Consider the following 20,571-nt stretch of genomic DNA (forward strand, 5'->3'; position numbering starts at 1 on the left):
TTCAACTGAATACCTCCAATCAGCATTTTTATGAGTTTTTCTAGCCCTCTTTCTTATTTTCAGGACCCATGACTAGGGCCATAAGTTCAATGATAGTCATAAGACCTGGAGATGGAGTTGGAAGGTTTTGGATGTTATATCGAGGGTTGGGCAGGTCGTGGGACTCAATGAGGCAAAGGGATACACACACATGTACACGCAGAAAAACAGCACATGCTCCCATAGGCTGAAGGCTTTGTAAGGGGGACAAGATGCTCTGTAAAACAGTCTGATGAAAAGCGAGGAGCAACAGACATTCTCTAATTAGAGAGTGCCACAAACGAAGACTATCTTTTAAATAAGTAACAAGGTAGTTCAGTGACTACAGAAATCAGAAACATAGGCTTGAGGCCGGTGGATCCACACCTTTCAAAATTTGCTGAAATAAGTACTGCGTAGTAGGTTATTACAATGCTTTCCGACTCAAGTGGTAAAGTGCTACACAAATAGTAATTTACTATTAGTGTTATTAATCTTACACCCTTCCACAAAACTTCAGATCATTTTCCAACATAAGGTTGAAAAAGTTTGCAAAGAAAAACTGGAAGGTGAAACATTCTCAGCCTCTGGACCCAGAATTTGGAATGTAAAATAACTGCCATTTAGTTCCACAAGTTTAACAAAAAGAATTCTCAAAACACCTAAACAACCACCACAAAATAGAGACATTGCAAAATGATTGAACGCGGCAGAGTTTAGATATTATGTTAATAGTACAAAACACAAACCGATGACGAGTACCAGTAAATTTCATCTTACAAGGAGCGCTGAAGGAACGCGGATTCGGAAGTAGACTATTTAAGTACAGTGGTGTCATTACACTTGGCTATTTTTAAGAACAACACTACATCTGCGCACCTAATTAGTCACACTGCAACAATTTTTGTTGTCTGGGTGTTCTGGTGTTCTAAAGAACATCACGTGTATGTGTACTCTATTGTGCATAATTTGAGTTGTTGATTCGTATTTTTTGTGTGGATGTAGTACAATTACATTACTAAAAACGACACAGACGGGTGACCAAAGGTCTGATGCTAAAGCAGAAGTAATTTCCAAAAGGCCACAGGAGACGCGCTGCCAATGTTTTATGTGGTATTTGGTAACACTTCTTTTGAACACAGTGTTTTTCTTGAATATTTTGAAGATCCAACTGGGCAGGGTATTGTGCTATTTTGCTGCTGACACCTCAGACCGGGAATGTTGTAGTACCCAGTTCTGTTGCCATCTCCATTCCCTGTGAAGATTGTCAGGTGTCAGTCTTGTCGCCTACACTTTTCAGACTTTATTAAGGACCCTGGGCTGCATCTGTAGTCTGGTCCTGACCACTATGTGGATCATGCCCAACACTAAGATGTCACTAGTAGAGTACATCAAGCGCCTGGAGCACTGCCTGATGACCAAAGGAAGATTGGGTGCTGCCCGTCAATCAAATCTTATTCACAAGAAGACTAGGTTCTTTTTATTCTCCTTCTTTGCTTTTTCTCTTCAGGTGCTCCAACGTTATACCACCCAGTTTAGTGCAACATGATGAATGAAGGTCTTTGAACCTAATTGTGACAGCAAAGTCTACTATCTAGTTCCCTGATGCTGAGGACTGTTCTGTGATTTATAAACTATGAGAGCAACAGTAGGTAGTAGTATGAGGAGAAGGGGGGGGATCAACTGCATGTTTGTTTGATAAGCCTCTGACCATATGGACAAAAAGGGATATGAACTTTTAATGACCTCAAGTGAATATTGTCCTGCCAGTGGGCAAATTATGACTCAGAGTTTTGTTAGGTCATGTCTTGTAAGGATTTATATCCTCGTTTGATTCTACTTTGCCGTATGTGGCGAGGGGCTGTCCCTTTTTTTAATGATAAAGCATAAAACTGAGAAAACTAGTTTTTGTATTCTGTCATTTTGGTGCAAATCCATTGATTTCAGAGGATCTGATTCAACTTACAATGGTCTAAAAAGTGAGCTACAGCCAAGGGCAATGGTTTCACAGCAGTCTATGGACTGTTCCAAGATGGCCGCTGGGCAACGAGTTGTAAAGTTGCACAAGGTTGCTGGGAGGGCTGTTTTGGTTGGCAACTAGAAACCAAACGGAATGGGCCTAACACATTACCCTATTCTGAGTAGCTGTAGGGTGGCTAATTCGATGTCTGAAAGAGCCATAACATGTTAGGCCACTCTTTTCACCACTCGGAAAAGATCCCAAAAGCAATCTGATTAGCAACTCTTCCAATCTTTCAGAACATATCTAAGTGTTGAGACAGTTTGTGAATGGTTGCTGGAGCCTGCCAGGATCAGTGTGGATAGCATTCATCCATTCCATGGACCACGTTTTATGTCTAGGGAGGACAGGCAGCCTGAACACAGGTTTGTTTGTGTGTGCTTGGTAATAATTATTTTCTACAAACGCATATTCCTTAATGTTGTTCGCATCATTTTGTCCCACATTTGATTTTAATGGGCATCCCTCATGTCTCTTGCCCATCTCCTGTCTAATGCACCTTAGTTTCTACATAAAATCTCTACACCCCAATACCCAGCATGGCTTGTGATCTTTAAAAGCAGTAGGATGCAATACCTGCCATGAGTTCACCACATATTTTTCAGATTTTGTCTTAAGGGTTTCCCAATTGTTAGGAAATGCTTTCATTGTGCTAGTGCCAGCATTTTGCTATGGGTACCCACTTATGACAAGAATTACCGACAATATTTCAGTGCCATATTTTCACAATTGATACTGTTCATATTTTAAGGGTCAAACTTTTGCAAAAAGTTACCTCCAATATTTCGGAGCCAGCAATTCATCATGGGTTTTTTCCCACACCTGTACCGTCAGTCCCAATATGCCATGGCTGTGCTCTCTGAGGAGTGCCTCCAGATGCCAGCACCAGCATTTTGCCTTAGGTACTCCCTTATGTCAAGTATTATGTCCAATATTTCAGGTTCTGCATGTTGCCTTGGGTGCCCTCCTTTATGCCAAGATTTATCTGCAATGCCCGAGTACCAGTATTTTGGCGACGTGTCCCCATGCCAAGAATTTCCTCCGGTATGCAAGTTCCAGCATTTTTCCACAGGGGCTGCTATACCAAGAATTACTTCTAATTTGTCAGGGTCTGCATTTTGCCATGGATGCTCTTCCTTATGCCAAGAATGATGATTTTATGCCAGACGCAGCACATTACCTCAGGAGCCTCCATAAACTCAGTGTTCTATTGAGTATGCCAGCCCCGCCCTCAATCCTGCTGCTCTGTGTGGCTCCTCATTGGCCCCTGGGATCCAGTGAGGCGCTTCCTGACGGCCACATTTTAGCAGATATCCTGTGCTGCCTGACGCATGTACAGTATGTCTTTTAAATAAAATATATTGTGTGAAGGGATCATAGTTGAACTACACCCTTCGCATGCACAATCCAGAAATCTGCCCACCGAGGGCGGTCTTTACGAAAGCGAGGTTAAACACAAACCATCTCCATATGGAATTCTAGTCATTGGCTAGGTTTAATAATTTACTTTTTTGGTTAAAACCATTCATGTAAAAAGTTCACTTCAGTCATCAACACCTCACTGGGGTGTCGACAGGTGTGAAGTTTATATGAAAGATAATTGTGTGGATCTTCTTTTTTAACCATTGACATAGCTCATCAGCAGGTGGGTATGCCAGAAACCAGCCATGAAATATAATCCCCGTTTCTCAAATCTTTTAATCCTATACTCTGACTAAATACTCCTGAAAACAATGCAAAAAAAACATTTAGCAATGTAGATATATCTTTCAATTCAACTGGTAAAGAGTTAATTATTTAAGCACGCCCTAGATGATTTTTATTAAGAGAAAAAGGAATCCTTTTTTATCCTCTAATTGTTAGTCTGCTAACACCCTGGTGTACAATCTGTCAAAGTCGCACCTGGAGCCAGAGCTGCCTGAATTAATTAACAACTTTTCTGTGTGTTAGTGTGAACATATGGCATTTAATTACTGACTCAAAATCTGTGAATCTTTCCACTTTAAGAGTTTAAAAATCACGCTCTTCAACTTCCAGTGAATCAGAAAAATCGAAAATGATAGCTCTTACTATGCATTCATGCTTTACTCCGTATATAATTCCCCATCTCAAGCACTGTCGTTTGCCTTAAACTGTAATATCACATACCTGGATCACCGAAACTGCATATCTCTATCTCGATGGTACACGTTTTCATTCGTGTAATTAAATACATATATATTCATGCATACGTGGAAGTACGGGAGAGATTATACATCACAGGCAATTGTTCATTATGGCCCTTTAACATGAGCAAGGAGCGTGGAAGGATCAGTACATTGTAAATGTCACCAGAAAATAGAGACGAGATCACAGGAACCTATGAGAGAGACGCGCCGTGTTTAGATTGTATGATGCGATGTGTTACGGCTACATTTTCAGTGTTACAAAATTCATTTGGAAATAAATTACATTTTGCTTGAAAGTTACAGAATTTCAAAAATATCGGTAAATTTGCAATGAAACATTTGATACTCGCATACACACTCATACGCTGGGGTCTATATATCCGTATTACTGTTGGAAAATATGCGAAGGATACAATAAATAGCATTTTACAGCAGATCTGAATGAACGTTTGCTTTATTGCACAACATTAATAAACAACGGTATTAAACCAAACGTTCTATTTTCTTTTGCGAAAATTAACAATTTAAAAAATAGCTTGTTAGCTCAAAGTATGGAAGAAACAGAATTTGTTCACTGTCCCGAAATGAAAAATGAACGAATATGTTTCTCAATGCACCTGTTTATAATGACATACGTAATGCAGTAAGAATCTAGAGTTTTGCTCTGTTATTCCCACTTTGAACCCACATGCCACAGTTTTTAAGGAAATGGTGCTCAACGCCGATTGGTCTATGATTAGGCCCCAATATGAGTATCTGTCGGCTCTGTGGAAACACACAAGCAAACTGTCTTAATACACAAATACAATCTCATCTCAGGCTGAAGCTACGGTATAAATTATGCACGTGTTTCTTTAATATTTTGCCCCCTGACATCCAGATCTTTGTCCAGTAGTAGAATGTCTATTTGGGGAATGACCCAAGTATTTGCACAATGGCACAGTCTAAGGGATTGCATCATCATTTTTTAGAGTTGCTCTAGATTTCTGCTTAAAATAGGCAGAGCCATTAGGCATGAGTATGTATCATTTTTTAAGTCACTCAATTCCAGCCACATTTCTCTGAGGCTGGGCCATACTTCTTAGTTCTGACATTCTAAGGTTTCATTTAGGGTGTCTCTCCTAGTAGACCCTGCCATTTTACGCTCAAACAGATGTCCATTTAGGTTATAGGTAGATTAGCAGTTCTCTACGTTTTAGAAATGATCTTCCCCCCATTTTACCATGGAATGTGAATAACTGAGCAATTTATGTAAAATGTAGGTCTTCCCTAAAGACAGCTTTAGGCTGTCTGCTGTTGAAGACCTATTGTGGTCAGTACAAATACTAACAGGAGACTTTGGGCCAGCCAATCGATTACTATTGGTTGATCTCATTTGCTTGCAGATTATTCCATGGCTTTCATTCTTCTTCTTAGTGCCTGCCCCGGAGCCCAGCTTCCTTACCATCTTTTTGTTGGTATGACTCGTATTCTTCCACTATTCCCATTCAGGGAACTACTTTTCTCTTTTCTTTCAGCGCTCCAAGGAAGTACATGAGTTTTCATGCAATTTCCTTGTATGCTGCTTCCCCCTGAAATACTTCCCTGTGTGCTCAGTTTTGTTGATTTCTCCTTCTTCCCCAGTTTGTCTGTGCCCGGCTTTTATTTGTGTTTTTTCTTATTTTCCTCCTAAGGCATCACCCAAGCTCCCCCATTGCTTCTCTGTTTACTCACCACACTGTCCATTAACTCACTATGCTGGATTCTTTCACTTACCACTTCATGCCCCTTTCCTCATAATTAGAAGGGCCCCTAAACTGCACTTTTTGCCGGTATGCTCCTTTTTCAAAAAACTTTTCCACACATTTGAATTCTTTTTTCATGTATTTACCACAAGAGGATTGGTGCCCGCCATCTAGGCAGGGTGAATATAAAACCCAAAAATGAGGTCTGCCTCACACATATACATCATCGTGCTAACACAATGACACGTGCTTGCAGGTGTGATGTTGCATGCTCATGTTCAAATCATCTGATTTGTTTTTCTTTTGTTTTTTCTTCTTCCTGATGCTAAATAGCATAGCATCAGCGAAAATCATTGTTATTTAGGAGGTAATTAATATTTTTTATATTTAATAGTTAAATGGATAGTATTGTTATTGCGATTTGTAAAAGGGATGTGTTTTTATATTAGTTTGCATATCAATTATTGCAGTTATGCCTTTTCTTCCCTCGCACCCAATGGACAGAGAAGACATCAGATTGTATCTCAATGTTCCTCTTTATCAGGACATTCTTTTGGAACACTGGGTTTAGTTTAAATTCATTTATGTTTTACTATCCAGGTGTCATTAGTTGTTCTAAAAATGGGGGCTTCAAAGTTTGATTTTTTTTGCTTACTTTTTATCACATGCCTGTTTGATTTTACTGCGTCATCACACACATAGATTTGTATGTCACATCCAAGGAAAAAATACACCAGTTGAGACAATTGGTGGGCATTCATATGCTGCCATATTTGATACACTTGGTCCTCCAGCGTTGTATCTGCATGGAGTTTTGATGCCCTTAGTGTTAGTTTACCTTCTCACTATATTTTTTTAATTCTCATGTCAATGTCTTGGAAAAGCTTGTGCTGACTCAATAGTCACCATCCGAGTTGTTAGTATTCCACACCACAGTGAGAAAGCCTGCTTGTCCATTAACTCTTCTCATTCAAGTTTCTTTGTCTCATCCGGCTTCTAAATTCTTCAGCATCCTACTGTCTATGTGCATCAAACACGTCACCGGTTATCAGGGCAATATCGTTGATGTTATGCACTCTTGTACGAGGATAAGGATTGCCTCGGTGCCCATCCTGGCGGTGGCACAACCTTCATTCTATGCTGCCTGACCTTCATGGTCCCTCCTCGCTCTTTGCCTCAGCCATCACCACTGCTTAGAAAGCTATCTGTGCTCCGAATCGAGCCAATTTTGATCAACCTTTGGTCCCACATCTTCAATACACTGGTAGATTAATATGATTAATATAGCAGACAGCCATTCCAGATCCATTCATGGTTGGGCATGTAGCAATATTTGGTCTTTGGCCACTTGCACCACAAGTATGTTCAACTTGGGTACAGTACTATAGATTTGTTGTAGCAGTAGCAGGGCCAGTCAAGAGGAAACACAGAGTTTTGGTCTCCACCCTGTCATACAGAAGTGGTTAGCAGGAAAGGAGCTACTTGTAAATGAGTATTTTGGGCTTTGTAAACGACTGCTATTCTGGCCAATACTATTATGTAGCAATGGTATATGACCAATATTATTGCTGATGTGTGATAAGAAAATCTGAAATGATGTTTAAAGTTGGATAAATGAGATATGAATAAACCTGGTCAAGGTAATATTGCTGGTTTGAAAAAAGTAAATGACAGCAATATATATGTTTCAAAACGCAAAGATTGTGTTCTCTCCTGTACTTTGATTCTCATTCATAACTTCAGATTTTATACTTTTGTCTAAATTAGGTGCTTGACCAATTTTAAATTATTCTACATTAAAAAGATCAGCATTTACTTTTTCCTAGCTCACTTCCAAGAGCAACATTATGTTCTGGCGTTGCTAATGTAGATTCTGCATAACTGGTAGGAGCCCAGATTTCTTGACAAGTGCTCTGTCAATTAATTGAACAATTCATATGTACATACACTCTCACTTCTCCCTTTAAGAAATGAAGCTTGAAACCCTTGAGATGAGATGTAAAAACGGTGAAATGTGCAGCCTTCTTCACATGCGGAAGTCAAAGCCCCAACCCCCTCCCCCAGGCGTGCAGGGGGAATGACGCATGTGTTATGTTATAGGATTTGTAGAGAACATGGCTTCCAAGTTCTAGGCCTATAGAATACACGACTGTAGAAGCCAGCTCCCCAAGAGGAGGGAGGGAAGCTAGAAGGAGAATAGCCATGTCTTGAGAGATTTCCTAAAAAGTAGATGATTCCGGATGCTTTTGATGGAGCGAGCAAGTACATTCCAGAGGGACCTGGGCACGGAAGTAAAGGCCCCCTGCTCTAACTATCCTGACTCGAGGGACAATGGCCAGGGTAAGTTTGGTGGAACGCAGAGGTCATGTGGGACGATAAATGAGATAAGATGGCTCAGAATCAGAGCCCCTGGGAATAAAGAATACTGTGGGGAATGCAGAGAGTCTTAATGTGAATATGCTTATTCACAGGGAGCCAGTGTAACCTGCAGAGAAAGCCAGAGGCAGAACAAAACTTCGGAAGGAAGAAGAGCAGCCTAGCAGCAGCAATTTTAGCAAGGTGTAGTCTCTTTGCAATGGATTTATCGGCTCCTCGGTATACAGCCTGAGTGGTTTGACAGGTGCATGGGTAAAAAAAGGCCCAGGATCGGTTTAAGGCTTCTCAAGATTCAAGGGCAGGTGCCAACAACCGATTTAGCTTGGCACTCGAAGGCCAGAGTGTTATCCATCCAAACTCCTAGGTTTTTGATGGAGGACTTAGGTTTGAGGCGAGGCCAGTGGTGAACCAGTGGTCGACCTAGAAAAGAGCTTTTTACCTAGAAGAAAAATCTCAATCTTGTTAGCTTTGAGGCATAGATAGTTGTTTGTCATTCACTCTGTTACAGAAAGCATACCTTTTTGAAAGTTGGCCTTGTTGTACGATGGGTTGTCCAATAATCAAAGTACAAGGTGAGTGTCGTCTGCATATGATACCAGTGTAAGCCCTTAAGATTCTACAACCTGGGCTAAAGGCTGGATGCATATGTTGAACAATGTAGGGCTTAATGACGAGCCCTGAGTGAGTCCATACTGTAGCGCATGGGGTTGAGAGCTATGGGGGAGAAATGACCTGAAAGTAGTGCTCAGAAAGAAAAGAAGTAAACCAAGAGAGAGACACCTCCTGTGCCAATGTCCTGCGAGCACGTAAGATTTGATGAGACACCGTGTCAAACGCAGTGGTCAGGTCGAGCAGGATCAAGCTGATGATCTGCCTTCACCCAATGCACTATAGGGGTGCTCAGGAGTGAAGATTCTGTGCTGGGCGCACGCCGGAACCCTTTCTGGGATATGTCCAGAATGTGGTTTCTTCTACAAAGTTGGTTAGAATGCTATTGACATATTGCTCCATAACCTTTGCGTGAAAAGTTAGTAGGAAAATGAGAGAAACGTTTTTGGGCTCTGAGGTGTCCAAAGACGGGTTCTAAAGGAGCGGGATAACTTTAGCATGCTTGCATGGGCCAGGCACAGAAGTGGTGGACAGAGAAAGATTGACCAGTTCTAAGCTGGGAGGAAGAAGCTGGTCCTGGAGTTTAACAAAATTGTCTGGTTTGAATGGACCATCAGGTGAGCCAGATTTCACTTGGCTGCAAAGAGGTCGAAAGGAAGGTATGCATAAAGGGGAAAGAAGCTGTGGAGAGCCCTAGGAGGATAGAAACGTTAATAGGGTCACCAGAGAGCACTGATTTCTAGAGGCTCTTCACCAGGCTGAACATCTCTTTAGCAGGGTTGTCGCTGCTGCTAATTTTGTTACCGTACAATTCTGCCCTAGATTTCATGATCAGTTTGTGATAGGATTTGATAGCTGACCTGTGTAGGACTTTTTGCATGGGGCTATATGCTCTCCTCCAGAAGCGTTCTAAAGCCTTGATATTGTTTTTAGCTACGATAAGGGCCATATTGAACCACAGGGCAGCAAGTCTTCTTCACAGAGACTTGTCTGACTGGAATAGAGACATCTAGGGTGGAGGTAAGCCAAAGTTCAAGGGTGCTATTTGCAGTCTCAACATTAGGGGGAAGCTGAGGGTAACTGGCTAGGTGCCAAATGGAGGAAGATCAAGCTTTTGCCACTGGTGTTTGAGAATGGGTTCAGAGGCCTTGTGGGGTAGGTGAATAGACAAGGGGGGGCATAAAAAGATCACTCCAAAGCACAGGTAGGGGTACTGCAACTTGTAAGGTACGGAGATTGGAAAATACCAGGTCCCGGAGGTGACCAATGTATCGTATAGCACCTCCAACAAGTTGAGTTAACTGCATAGCTGCAGGGTCGTCAATACAATTTATGGCATCACCTGGGTGTCCTCCAGATGGAGAATTAAGTACCTGAGGATGTTCAAGTTTGCAAATTTGATGAGCAGAGGTGCAATAACGTTTTTTAATGCCTCTGTGAAGTCTTTGGAAGGGCTGAGGGGCAGTAAATTAGAAGTCCTGAAAAGGTAAAGTTTTTGGTCAATCAAATTTTACAAAGAGCACTTTCCCAGTCAGTGATGGTGCATTGCAACAGCCTACAGGTGCACGTGTCTTTATAAATGGCTGCAATGCCCCCTCCTCTGCCACTTGTTCTGTTGAAGTTATTTAAATAGTAGTCAGAGGGAAGTGCTAATGCGGGTTCTGCAACCGAGGACTGGCCCAGCTAGGACTCCGTGAGAATACAGCTGTAGAATACTGCACACATGCAAGGTCAGAAAAGGTTTGAACAAAGAAAACCTTTCTCAAACATTATGCTTAATTTGTGCTTTGAGATTTTTCTCCCACCATGCACCTTTATCTTTATTGTGTTCAGGCAGCTGAGTAGTAACCATCTTGAAGCCAAAGTTCAAAGAGAGAACCACAGTAAGTGGTACCAGCATGTAGCATGAACTTTTCCTTAAAACAGGCTCTGTTTGGAAGAGAAGCCTTGAAATAGTTGCCCTGTGCTGACACTTAATATTTAGCTGGCTCTTACACATATATATATATATATATATATATATATATATATATATATATATATATATATATATATATAGTCTTTGATCTGTAATTTGTACCAGCTACTGGAGAAAAATGAACTGAAAAGACCCGTTTGTGTGCTAGACACCTAGTGAGAGCATCACTGACAGCAGAAGGTCCTCTCCACTTACTAAAATTCCTAGGCCAATAGCACTGTACACATTTGTGTCTTCCCCGTTACACAGGAGAAAGGCATTAACATGACTGTTGTAAGAGCAACATGAGTGTATTACGTCCACGACACAAAAAGCAAAGTCAGTAGGCCTCACCTTTACAATGTGTGTGCTAAGCTATTCGTTTTGCTATTAAGTGCTATTACGCATGTTAGAAAATACTGCATCAAAACCTAAACCTTTCATGACTGGGTTTATTTTTCAAAATGCACAGATGAAACTATGAATATAATTTTAAAAGCCTATTGGCATTGTCCAGCTTAAAACTAACACGAAGGACTAGTTGCTAGTACTTAAAAGAAAACCACAGCTGTAGAAGGAAGTGCCAGAATTTAAAGAAAACGTCTGCCATTTACTTTTCAAATGGCTAGGAACTGGAACAAATACTCCAGCCATTTGGTGCCTGCAACATCCCAGGCAGCAGATTTACGTGCTCCTGGAAGAAGAAACACTTTTCAAGTCACTCTTGCCTCAAACACAGGCTAAGTGAGTGCAACAGACTACCCTTCCCCACCAAGTACCATAAATGTGGACTTTGTGTGCTCTTGGTGGGCCTATTCTACGGTCTCATAGGACGGTTTTTACTGTTGATTTCCTGGATATAAAACAAACATTGCCTGCAGCAGGCTCACATCTGTAATTCTTCCATACCTTGCAAAACACATATACGTCATGTCTTCACAAGTTCAAAACTGCTCCAGTTTTCAAACATGGGTCCCTTTTTAAGCTATCTCATTTTGTGGCTGGACCTATGTTCTTCCCCAGTCCGAACAAACACAAAAAGAGGAAGGCAAGCTAATAAATAAGAAGTACGCCAATGGGATTGACAAGAAAGCCAATAAATGAGAAACTGGCTGACCCAAACCCCACTTAAGTACTGATATTGTACACAATGAGCCTTCGCGAACCATTGCTAAAGCTGCCTGTAGGTGTATGTAGGCATATATATATTATATATATTTTTATACATACACCTACAGGGAGTATATATATATATATATATATATATATATATATATATATATATATATATATATATATATATATATATATATATATATATATAATGATTCTAAGGTTCAAGGCATAGTTTCAACCTGTGCATAAGCATCATCATACGTCAGACCCTTGGCCCTGTTACTAATTAATGAAGTGAGGAGTAGTGTTATATAAAGTTTGACCAACTTATGCTTTTGGCTGGTGCCCCAGCCTTCCCCTCTACTTAAGTACCACAATGTGCCTAAGGAATGCCTGCCTCCACAAAACGTAAGTAAGAGATGCAAACATTTTCTGTGCTTAGTGTTATGGAGAGGGCTAGGTATTGCAAATGGATGTGGGGACGCCACCACAAAGGAAATGTACAACATTTTCTTTGTGCGCCATAATAGTGGTGTGGGCTCATGCTAATATCAATACTTGATCATTGAGGTTGAGCCCAATTAGGCACACACAGTGATTTGTAAGCTCAGACCCTGACAGTGTACTGGGAAAAGATACACCACTGGAGAAGAGTGAGCGAAGCCCTCCACAAGGCTCATCAAAAATTATGATGGAGCGAGTAAGGTTCATGATTGCTATGAAATATTTCAGAATATTATTCACATTTCCCAATCACCATGACGTATCCGATTATTCCCTTACATGCTGAAAAATAAATGTTTATGTGCTTTGTATATGGAGTAATCTGTTTCACAAAGCGTTTGCGTATTAGACTGCAATTTAACAGAGCTGGTTTCGTAATACATTGAGCGATAGACTTAAAAAAAAATCACATATTGTAGTCAATTAAAATTATCGTGATTGAAAGTCTATTTTATGTCAGGGCTTTTGAACACCTCTGACTCAAAACCTTAGACATTCAAAATAGTATGGCAGAACCAGGCTCAAGCATTTGGTTTAGGTGAAGATGCTTAATAGCATTACATAGAGATAGGCAGGGAGAGCTAGGTTTCAGATCCAGTCACAGAGAATTGTTGGCTGTGTTTTTGTACCATATTTTTGATTAATAACATATCCCATCAGGCTTATTTTGGTTCAGAACTTAGCACTTGATAGGTGGCAGACAAAAGTGAAGTCAACACACAATGAAACAATTGCAATAGAGGAAATTACAGTCAACCAATCAACAAAGGATTCCGCTGTAACATAGTTGCAGCATATCTGTTTTTTTGATACCAGATAGATACGTCTAGTGCAATGCAGAGAAATCCTTCAAAATAATAAAATGCAGAAGTAACCGCTAGACACAAAGGGAGTTTGTGTTCACTGTTCTCTGTATCAGTTCAGTGGATATATAAAAATATACTGGAAACCAGGCCCGATGTGAAAAAATATATACCAGCAACTGGACCCAAAAGAAACCATTTGTCACTGGTCATCTTTAATTTCCATCAGGAAGACTGGATATTTTCGTACCTGTCTTCTCTTTGACTAGGTTGTCATACACCTGTGTGGTAAGAAATAATCAGTAATATGACTACCACATAACTATGGCATCAATGACTTGGGAAGCTAGAAGGGTAGGAGAGGGAAGATTTTTAAGTTGTACAAACGTGTTAACAATATAACACATTGTTAACTGATATAACGTGACCTTAAAGCAAGAACAGAACCATGCTTTAATGTTATTCCCCATTTGTAGCTCTCTTATTGTGCATTTCAGTCTCCAGTTAACCCATTGGTCCAGCAAAAGCACATAGCAATTGTTGAGGACAAAAAGCAAGTGAATGGAGTGTTCCGACATGCTCGTGTTATTTCATTGGCAATCTCCTCAAATGTTATTGTGCTCTAACATCATCTTTCCAAGCTTCTTGGTGTCGCTTTGCTGTTACTTACTAGCTGCCACAAACAAAGTGTAGAAATGATTGCATGCATTCCCAGTACTGATGTATAGCTAGAGACGTTGACGATGACATAACAGTCCATGCATACTTAGATATGTAGTCATGACGACTCAAAAGGTCAGCAGAAGAATCTGCAAATACAGGAACAAGATTAGATCTAGATGAGGAACCACCAAAGTGGCGGAACACTACATTACTACTGGAAATGCCGTAAAAGACCTGAAATTGGTGATCCTGGAACATATCGCAGCAGGGACACGGAATCTGGAGAAAGTTCTATTTCAGAAGGAGCAATGCTGGATTTATACATTAGCCACGAAGAAGAAGGGACTGAATGATGATATCCCATGGTGGAATGTGCTACAGTAAAAAATTAATAATGAATTATAGCTAACTGCCCTGGAGCTTAAACTACTGAATATGGATTGCTGTTCGACACTGGGGGTGTGTGTATAAGATGTAGAGCTTCACAATATCACTTACATCACTGCTTCAAAAAAATGCCTCTTTCTTAATATATGTTTAATATATTTTTAATTTTCAATCCATTCTTCATACAATTTGTTCATATAAGATGGGGCTCCTTTCTGTTGCATCACTCTGTGCCCCTGACCTAGAAGATCCTATGTACTGGGATAGGGGACTTTATTTCCTAGCCTCCCCCCACATGTGACCTCCATTTTAACCAATAGGAGGCTTAGAAGGCAGGACTACAATTCCCAGCCTCCCCCCACGTGAACCCCCTTCCCCCTTTCTACCAATATGAGACTCTGGAAGTGGGACCACATTTCCCAGCACTTCCAGACCACAGCTCTTGGGGAAAGAAGCATCTTGATCAAAATATGAGAATTTGCAACCTGCCTCTGATAACAGGTGTACTTTGATGTAATTGAGGCACCTTTAGCAGATTTTGCACATTCCCGCTCGGTTGATTATGATCTTTGTACCGGGATCATGTGACCTTGATCACTTGACTCCAGTCTCTCTTCCTCACACATCATAAAAGACAGCTCGACCCAGGACAGGAGGAGAATGGGGAGCTGAATAGGTGACTGGGAGGATGATATCCCTTGATGTAGTAAGTGCCGGGGTACCGGGGCATTCCAGTTCCTTTCACTTTGAAACAACTGGGCAAAAATTAGGTTTCCTATCTTTTTCGAGTGTTAATACAGGGATCACCCCACGCCACTACCTTATGGAGCCTAAATTTTTATGAGTTATGTAGGTGTCATAGACATGATGCACGGTTTGATTAACACTAGTGTGTGCATGCTTAACACTATTGGCTAGTCATTTTATTAATCATGTGTGTGTTTATGTGCATATATATGTTAAGTCAATCGCCTGGGGAAAACTCACGTGACTGCATGCCCTTTTTTTCTCTTAACAATTGCAGTGTGCATAAGCATGAGACAGCTACATGAACAGGGGCAGTAATCACCCCATAATAAAATGTTTTTGTGTTTTCTGTTTCAGAGACCATTAATTGAAAAGGGTACTATATGGCCTGTAGGAGCGCACGATTCCTGTTTAGCACACTGTGTAGACCAGCATAAAGAGTTGATACATGTTACAATCTGTAGAAATTCTAAGAATTTAGCTGGTCCGGAAGAAAGCCTGCTGATCCTGGGTGTCACCTGTGATAGGCTGAAACATGTCGACCTTATTGAACTATATATGTTAGGGATCATTGCACTCTTTATACATCAAACTGTTTTTATCCCAGCTAAAGGGCCTTATCAATACATATGAAGTAGGATCCTGAAGGATTTTTTACCTTGCACTTAGGTTTTAATAAGAGCTTCACTTACAAACTGCGTTGAGCCCACGCACTCACACTAGATGCAGTGGGTCAGGATCCAATGATGAAGCATGTCACTGGTGGTACTAGTGGGTGAGGATCCTATTAATATATCCATTTGATGCAAGGGTTGCACGGTTTCAGCTGTGTGCAGATCCCTTTCCACGTTGGTATATATTGGGAGTGATTTGGGAACTCTTATTACATTTAGAGTTCGCTAGATGCAAGGCTTCCCCTCTCTTGTAGAATGATGCCAATATAGACTGTAGCATACTGCTTTTTTCCCTCAAATTCAATCAGTATTTATTTCCCTCCTGCTATGATTTTGATTCACCTCAAATAGTTGTAATTCTATCAGCATTTCTGGGTAGGTGTTTGGTTCAGCCTTCTTCTGAATACACCACAATTAATTTAAAATCCCCTTTTCTAAAACATGTTACAAAACAGAAAGAAATGCAATGAGAAAGCGCTTCAGTTTACAAATTTTACTTAGCCTTTGCACCTACATAAAATATATCGTGTGAGGACCTACCATTTGACTTTTCACTGTCTGCAGGTTTCATCTGAATGGGATGATGCATCTAAAACAAATTGAAACAAGGTATGTTAAGTCAGATATTTATCTTAATTATATTAGCTTAATATATATTTTCAAAACACACCTTCTGACATGAGAAAGGAAACATTGTTAGCATGACAAAAAGTTGATAACTCTGTCGCCAGCTTTACCTGGTCCAGTCGGGACCCTTCTCAGGAACAGGAAGGGTTGAGTTATTGTTCTCAGTGATTAAATGGGGGAAGCCCGTGTGATCTAAATGTTTAGGATCCATAAGCAAACTAGTGAGTGACATCAGAATGCCACTTTTCCTTTCTTAATAAAATTGCAAAGCAAAAGTAAGAAGCCCAATGAATACCAGCAAGATATCCCAAATGATGAATTAATTACTGTATTATCATTCTTTGAAACAAGAAATTGCAAATTAGCGTATGAGTTTGTCAGACTCGATTATTAACTAATAAGGCCTGCTTTTGCTCCTATCCATAAACACTCCAGGCACTGCAGCCTCCTACCTGTCTCAGCACGAGACCTTCTAGCCTACATGTGAGTCCAGGAGTCAGTGGTCTCTATGTCCATAGACAGCCGGGGTCCTGTGTGCTTTGTCAAAACCACTATTTACTGTTCTTGCATCTACTCTTTCAGATCCTGCAACTTTCACTGCCTGATCGTCTCCAAACTCCCATGTGCCACCTCCATTTACGGATCTTTGGCATTCTTGGCCTTCCAGTACTTCAACACTTTCTATACTCAAAAGCAGATAAGCCACCTCCCAAACATTCCTCCGAAAAGGCATGCATCTGCTTTGACACATAGGACAGTTCACTGTTAATTATTTCCATTACGTAATTAATGGAACAGCTGTGTAATGCCTTGAACGCTATGTGCTCATCTGGTGTTGTCTTCATACGCTCTGTCAGGCTTGTTGTCGTCTGGCGTTCTCATGTATAACATTGTCCTTCTGTATGACATCTGATCACTTTGACATCATTACTTAACATCATTTCTGAATGAAAATGTTCACAAAATAAATAAACATACAATTTACTGGCATATTTTTAACCTGGCCTGAAGTGATGAGTCACAGCCCAACTTCACTGTGAGGCTTTGCCAGCAGACACTTATCAAATATTTTATTATTTTCTCCTCCACACCTAAATATAAATGTATGGTTCCTGTTACAAAATTTGAATTCCAATTTCTCTGCACCAGCAATTACATTTATCCAACATAATTTTCATTGTCATCTTTAGTTTACGGTGCATCATACCACTAACAGTGCACCATATTACTTCTTTAAACAATGATATCTACAAGTGTCATGATAGAGAAGCACTTGAGAAATGATTACTGATATGGATATTCAAAACAATACAGTGAAATACTCAAAAAGTGCACTATGCAAATATTTATGATAATTTTACCTACAAATACTACAAAAGCACAATGGTATTCGACATGACGATCTATATACACAGAATTACTAATAAGGTCCTTTAAAAACTTTTATGATTATTATGCCAGACGCACTTTAATTGGTACGTTTATATAGAAACATGCACACTTTCACTATTTTTATATTTAGGATTACCAACAAACTATGGTATAAGCTTTAAAATGCTAATAATCCACAAGATAATAACGATGTTCTTTAAAAAATAAATAGTAAAAATATATATAAAACATGAAAGATGATAAGACATAAAGCAAGCAAAAGGTAAAATGCTATTTTGCCTGATGGAGCAATAACAGGCCAATGGATGGAGCAGTAGTTTGCCTACCTAGAAAACAAAACTGGATATATCTTCAAAATAATGTTCAAATAAAAGGTTTCCTTTCATTTTTGACTGTGCAATGTGATTCTCTGCTTCTTTTCTACCTAATCTCTCATTGTTATTATACCTTTCCTCTTTTATTTTTCCCATTAACCACAAAACTCAATTTCAATTATAGTAAGTAAGAAATAACTATTTATCAGAAGTACTATATATAATATGAGACTGCTCCTTTCTATCATTATACAAAATACAAATAGTTATTCAAAATATTGGCATTTATTTATGAAGCAATTTTTCTACTTTAGATATTCTAAAAAAAAAAAGTCATACATTTTGCAGTTACTCACTGTCTCTTTTGCTTCTCACAACTACTTTATCACATGCCCACACTTTCTTACCAAAGACTAACAGCGTTTCCTCAACCTATCAAAGTTATGGGAACCAGACGTTAAGGCCCGGTTACGATCTTGGTGGATGGTATACTCTGTCACAAACGTGACGGATATCCTGTCTGCCGCATTACAAGTTCCATTATATCCTATGGAACTTGCAATACAGTGGACAGGATAGCCATCACGTTTGATCGTAATCAGGCCCTAAGGTTTTTATGATTTTTATTTTGCTAAATTTTCTTAGACTCAAATAAGATGTCAAATCATTTTTGCTGCAAAAGAATGCTTTGTATGATTAAAATAATACACAATCTCAATTCTGTGGCCTGAATTCTAAGTCTATTGGCCTTAATTTGCATTGTAAAAAGAGAAATCCTATTGATATTGGTAAGTGTTGAAAAAGTCTTCATAATTTTAGATTTCCGGATTGTCTCCAAATTTGACAATTAGACTATTCGGAACATTCCAATTTTTCCATCATTTATCAACTTTTGAACCACACTGAGTTCTCACAAAACCGTTCATTCATAAATCTCAGCACAGTGGATGACCACTTGGGATCATTATTTTTTCTAAATGTGAGCAGTGCTCATATTCAATGACTATGGTGGTTCTGAGCTAACTTACACAGTATGATGCTATGAGGTCGAATTAAATACTTAGCTGCCAGAATGGAAACACGTGAGAAGACTAGGTCAAAGAGCCAAACTAGTGAAGGCACACCAGACACACTTTGGCTGGTTTGATCTGAGTGCAACGTGACACTGTCACAGCCCAGCAGCCTGGAGCCACTCTAGCGTGCACATCTTAAGTCCCCGCTACACAAGTAGAAAGCTGTCTGGCAAACCTTGGTGGTGGGCATGCACAGGTACTGGGCCTCCGTACATATAGAGGCACGACATGGACTGGCAATACTCTACCTCGAAGGCGCAACGTTCGTGCCTGAGGTTAGGTTCTTTGAGACTGGATGACTTCCGCAGCAGTCAACCAATCACAAAAGCACAAGAGCGGAAGGGGAGAAACCACTGCTTCTGCAGGAAAGACTGCCCCCCCCCAACGCCCAATCCCTGGGCCATGGTGCCACTGCACCACTGATAGCTGCACTCTTTATGGTGATAATTCCATGTGAAGAAATGTAAATGTTTTGACTCACTGAAGTAGGCCCCTTTTTGAAGGAAAATGCAGTGTTGGAGAAACCATTGCACAACACGTTTTGACAATGTTGTTTAAGCAAAGTCTCCCAGAGAAGGCGAACCTTCAAATATGCATTTCTGTACAGCCCGCATCAGAATGCAACTCCTCTATACACCCGGTGAATTAAATCTGCTATTTAATTTTGCTTAAGTGGTCTGTGTACCCCTGCCCATATCTTACCTTGATGATTACTCACTCATTCTACTCACTTTTACAACACTCCAATCTTTCATAAAAACCAATACCCTGAAACAAGACAACAGGGAAAAGAAATTGATGATGCAAACAGGCAAGGCATCTTGACCATCATGAGCCATCCTCTACTACCTCCGGGGAAAGGGTAGACGTTTTGGAGGTCTGTATTATGCTTCAAGCACTGACCAGGTAAAACTGCTCGGCGCTGATTCACAGTTAGTGCAGTGCAGCAGGCTGACCCGAAATGGAAACACATCATTACTAGAGTATGTTACAACTAGGAGCTGGGAAAAGATTAATTGGACCCGGAGGACAGGCCTTGACAGTAATGGGCCACGCCTGGCTGCAGAGGTGGTGAAGGTCTGACTCTCTGGTGCATGGCTTGCCTGGAGTCGCTGCTCTGACCTATGTAAGACATTTTACTTTCCTTTTCCTCCTGCAAGCCAGCACCGACAGAAAGACAACATTTACAATGCAATTTCCGAGGTGCTGGAGGGCATCAAATCTGAAGAGGTAATGGAGCATTTTATGCTCACCATTTAATAATACGACCATAATTACTTCAGTAACAAGAGATGAGCGGCCAGATTGACTGTCTGCACCACATCTTGGTTGTAAACCTCTGTGGCAGATGCGCGATTCACAACGACAAGCTTGGGCGCATCAAATATCATGCAAAGAC

At 40.3% G+C, this 20,571-nt stretch overlaps 1 protein-coding gene across 50 annotated transcripts in view; it reads right to left on the minus strand.

Annotated features, from left to right (window-relative positions):
• Nucleotides 1-20,571, minus strand: part of CELF2 (CUGBP Elav-like family member 2) — a 986,198-nt gene that overhangs the window by 144,441 nt on the left and 821,186 nt on the right. For all 50 annotated transcript variants that reach the window (XM_069229233.1, XM_069229249.1, XM_069229230.1 and 47 more), the window contains one exon: nt 16,307-16,355. In XM_069229233.1, coding sequence (XP_069085334.1) covers nt 16,307-16,355 — 49 coding nt within the window. The remainder of the gene's footprint in view (nt 1-16,306; nt 16,356-20,571) is intronic.

The sequence above is a fragment of the Pleurodeles waltl genome, chromosome 4_1 (genome assembly GCF_031143425.1).
Source record: "Pleurodeles waltl isolate 20211129_DDA chromosome 4_1, aPleWal1.hap1.20221129, whole genome shotgun sequence".
In the NCBI taxonomy this organism is placed as follows: Eukaryota; Metazoa; Chordata; class Amphibia; order Caudata; family Salamandridae; genus Pleurodeles; species Pleurodeles waltl.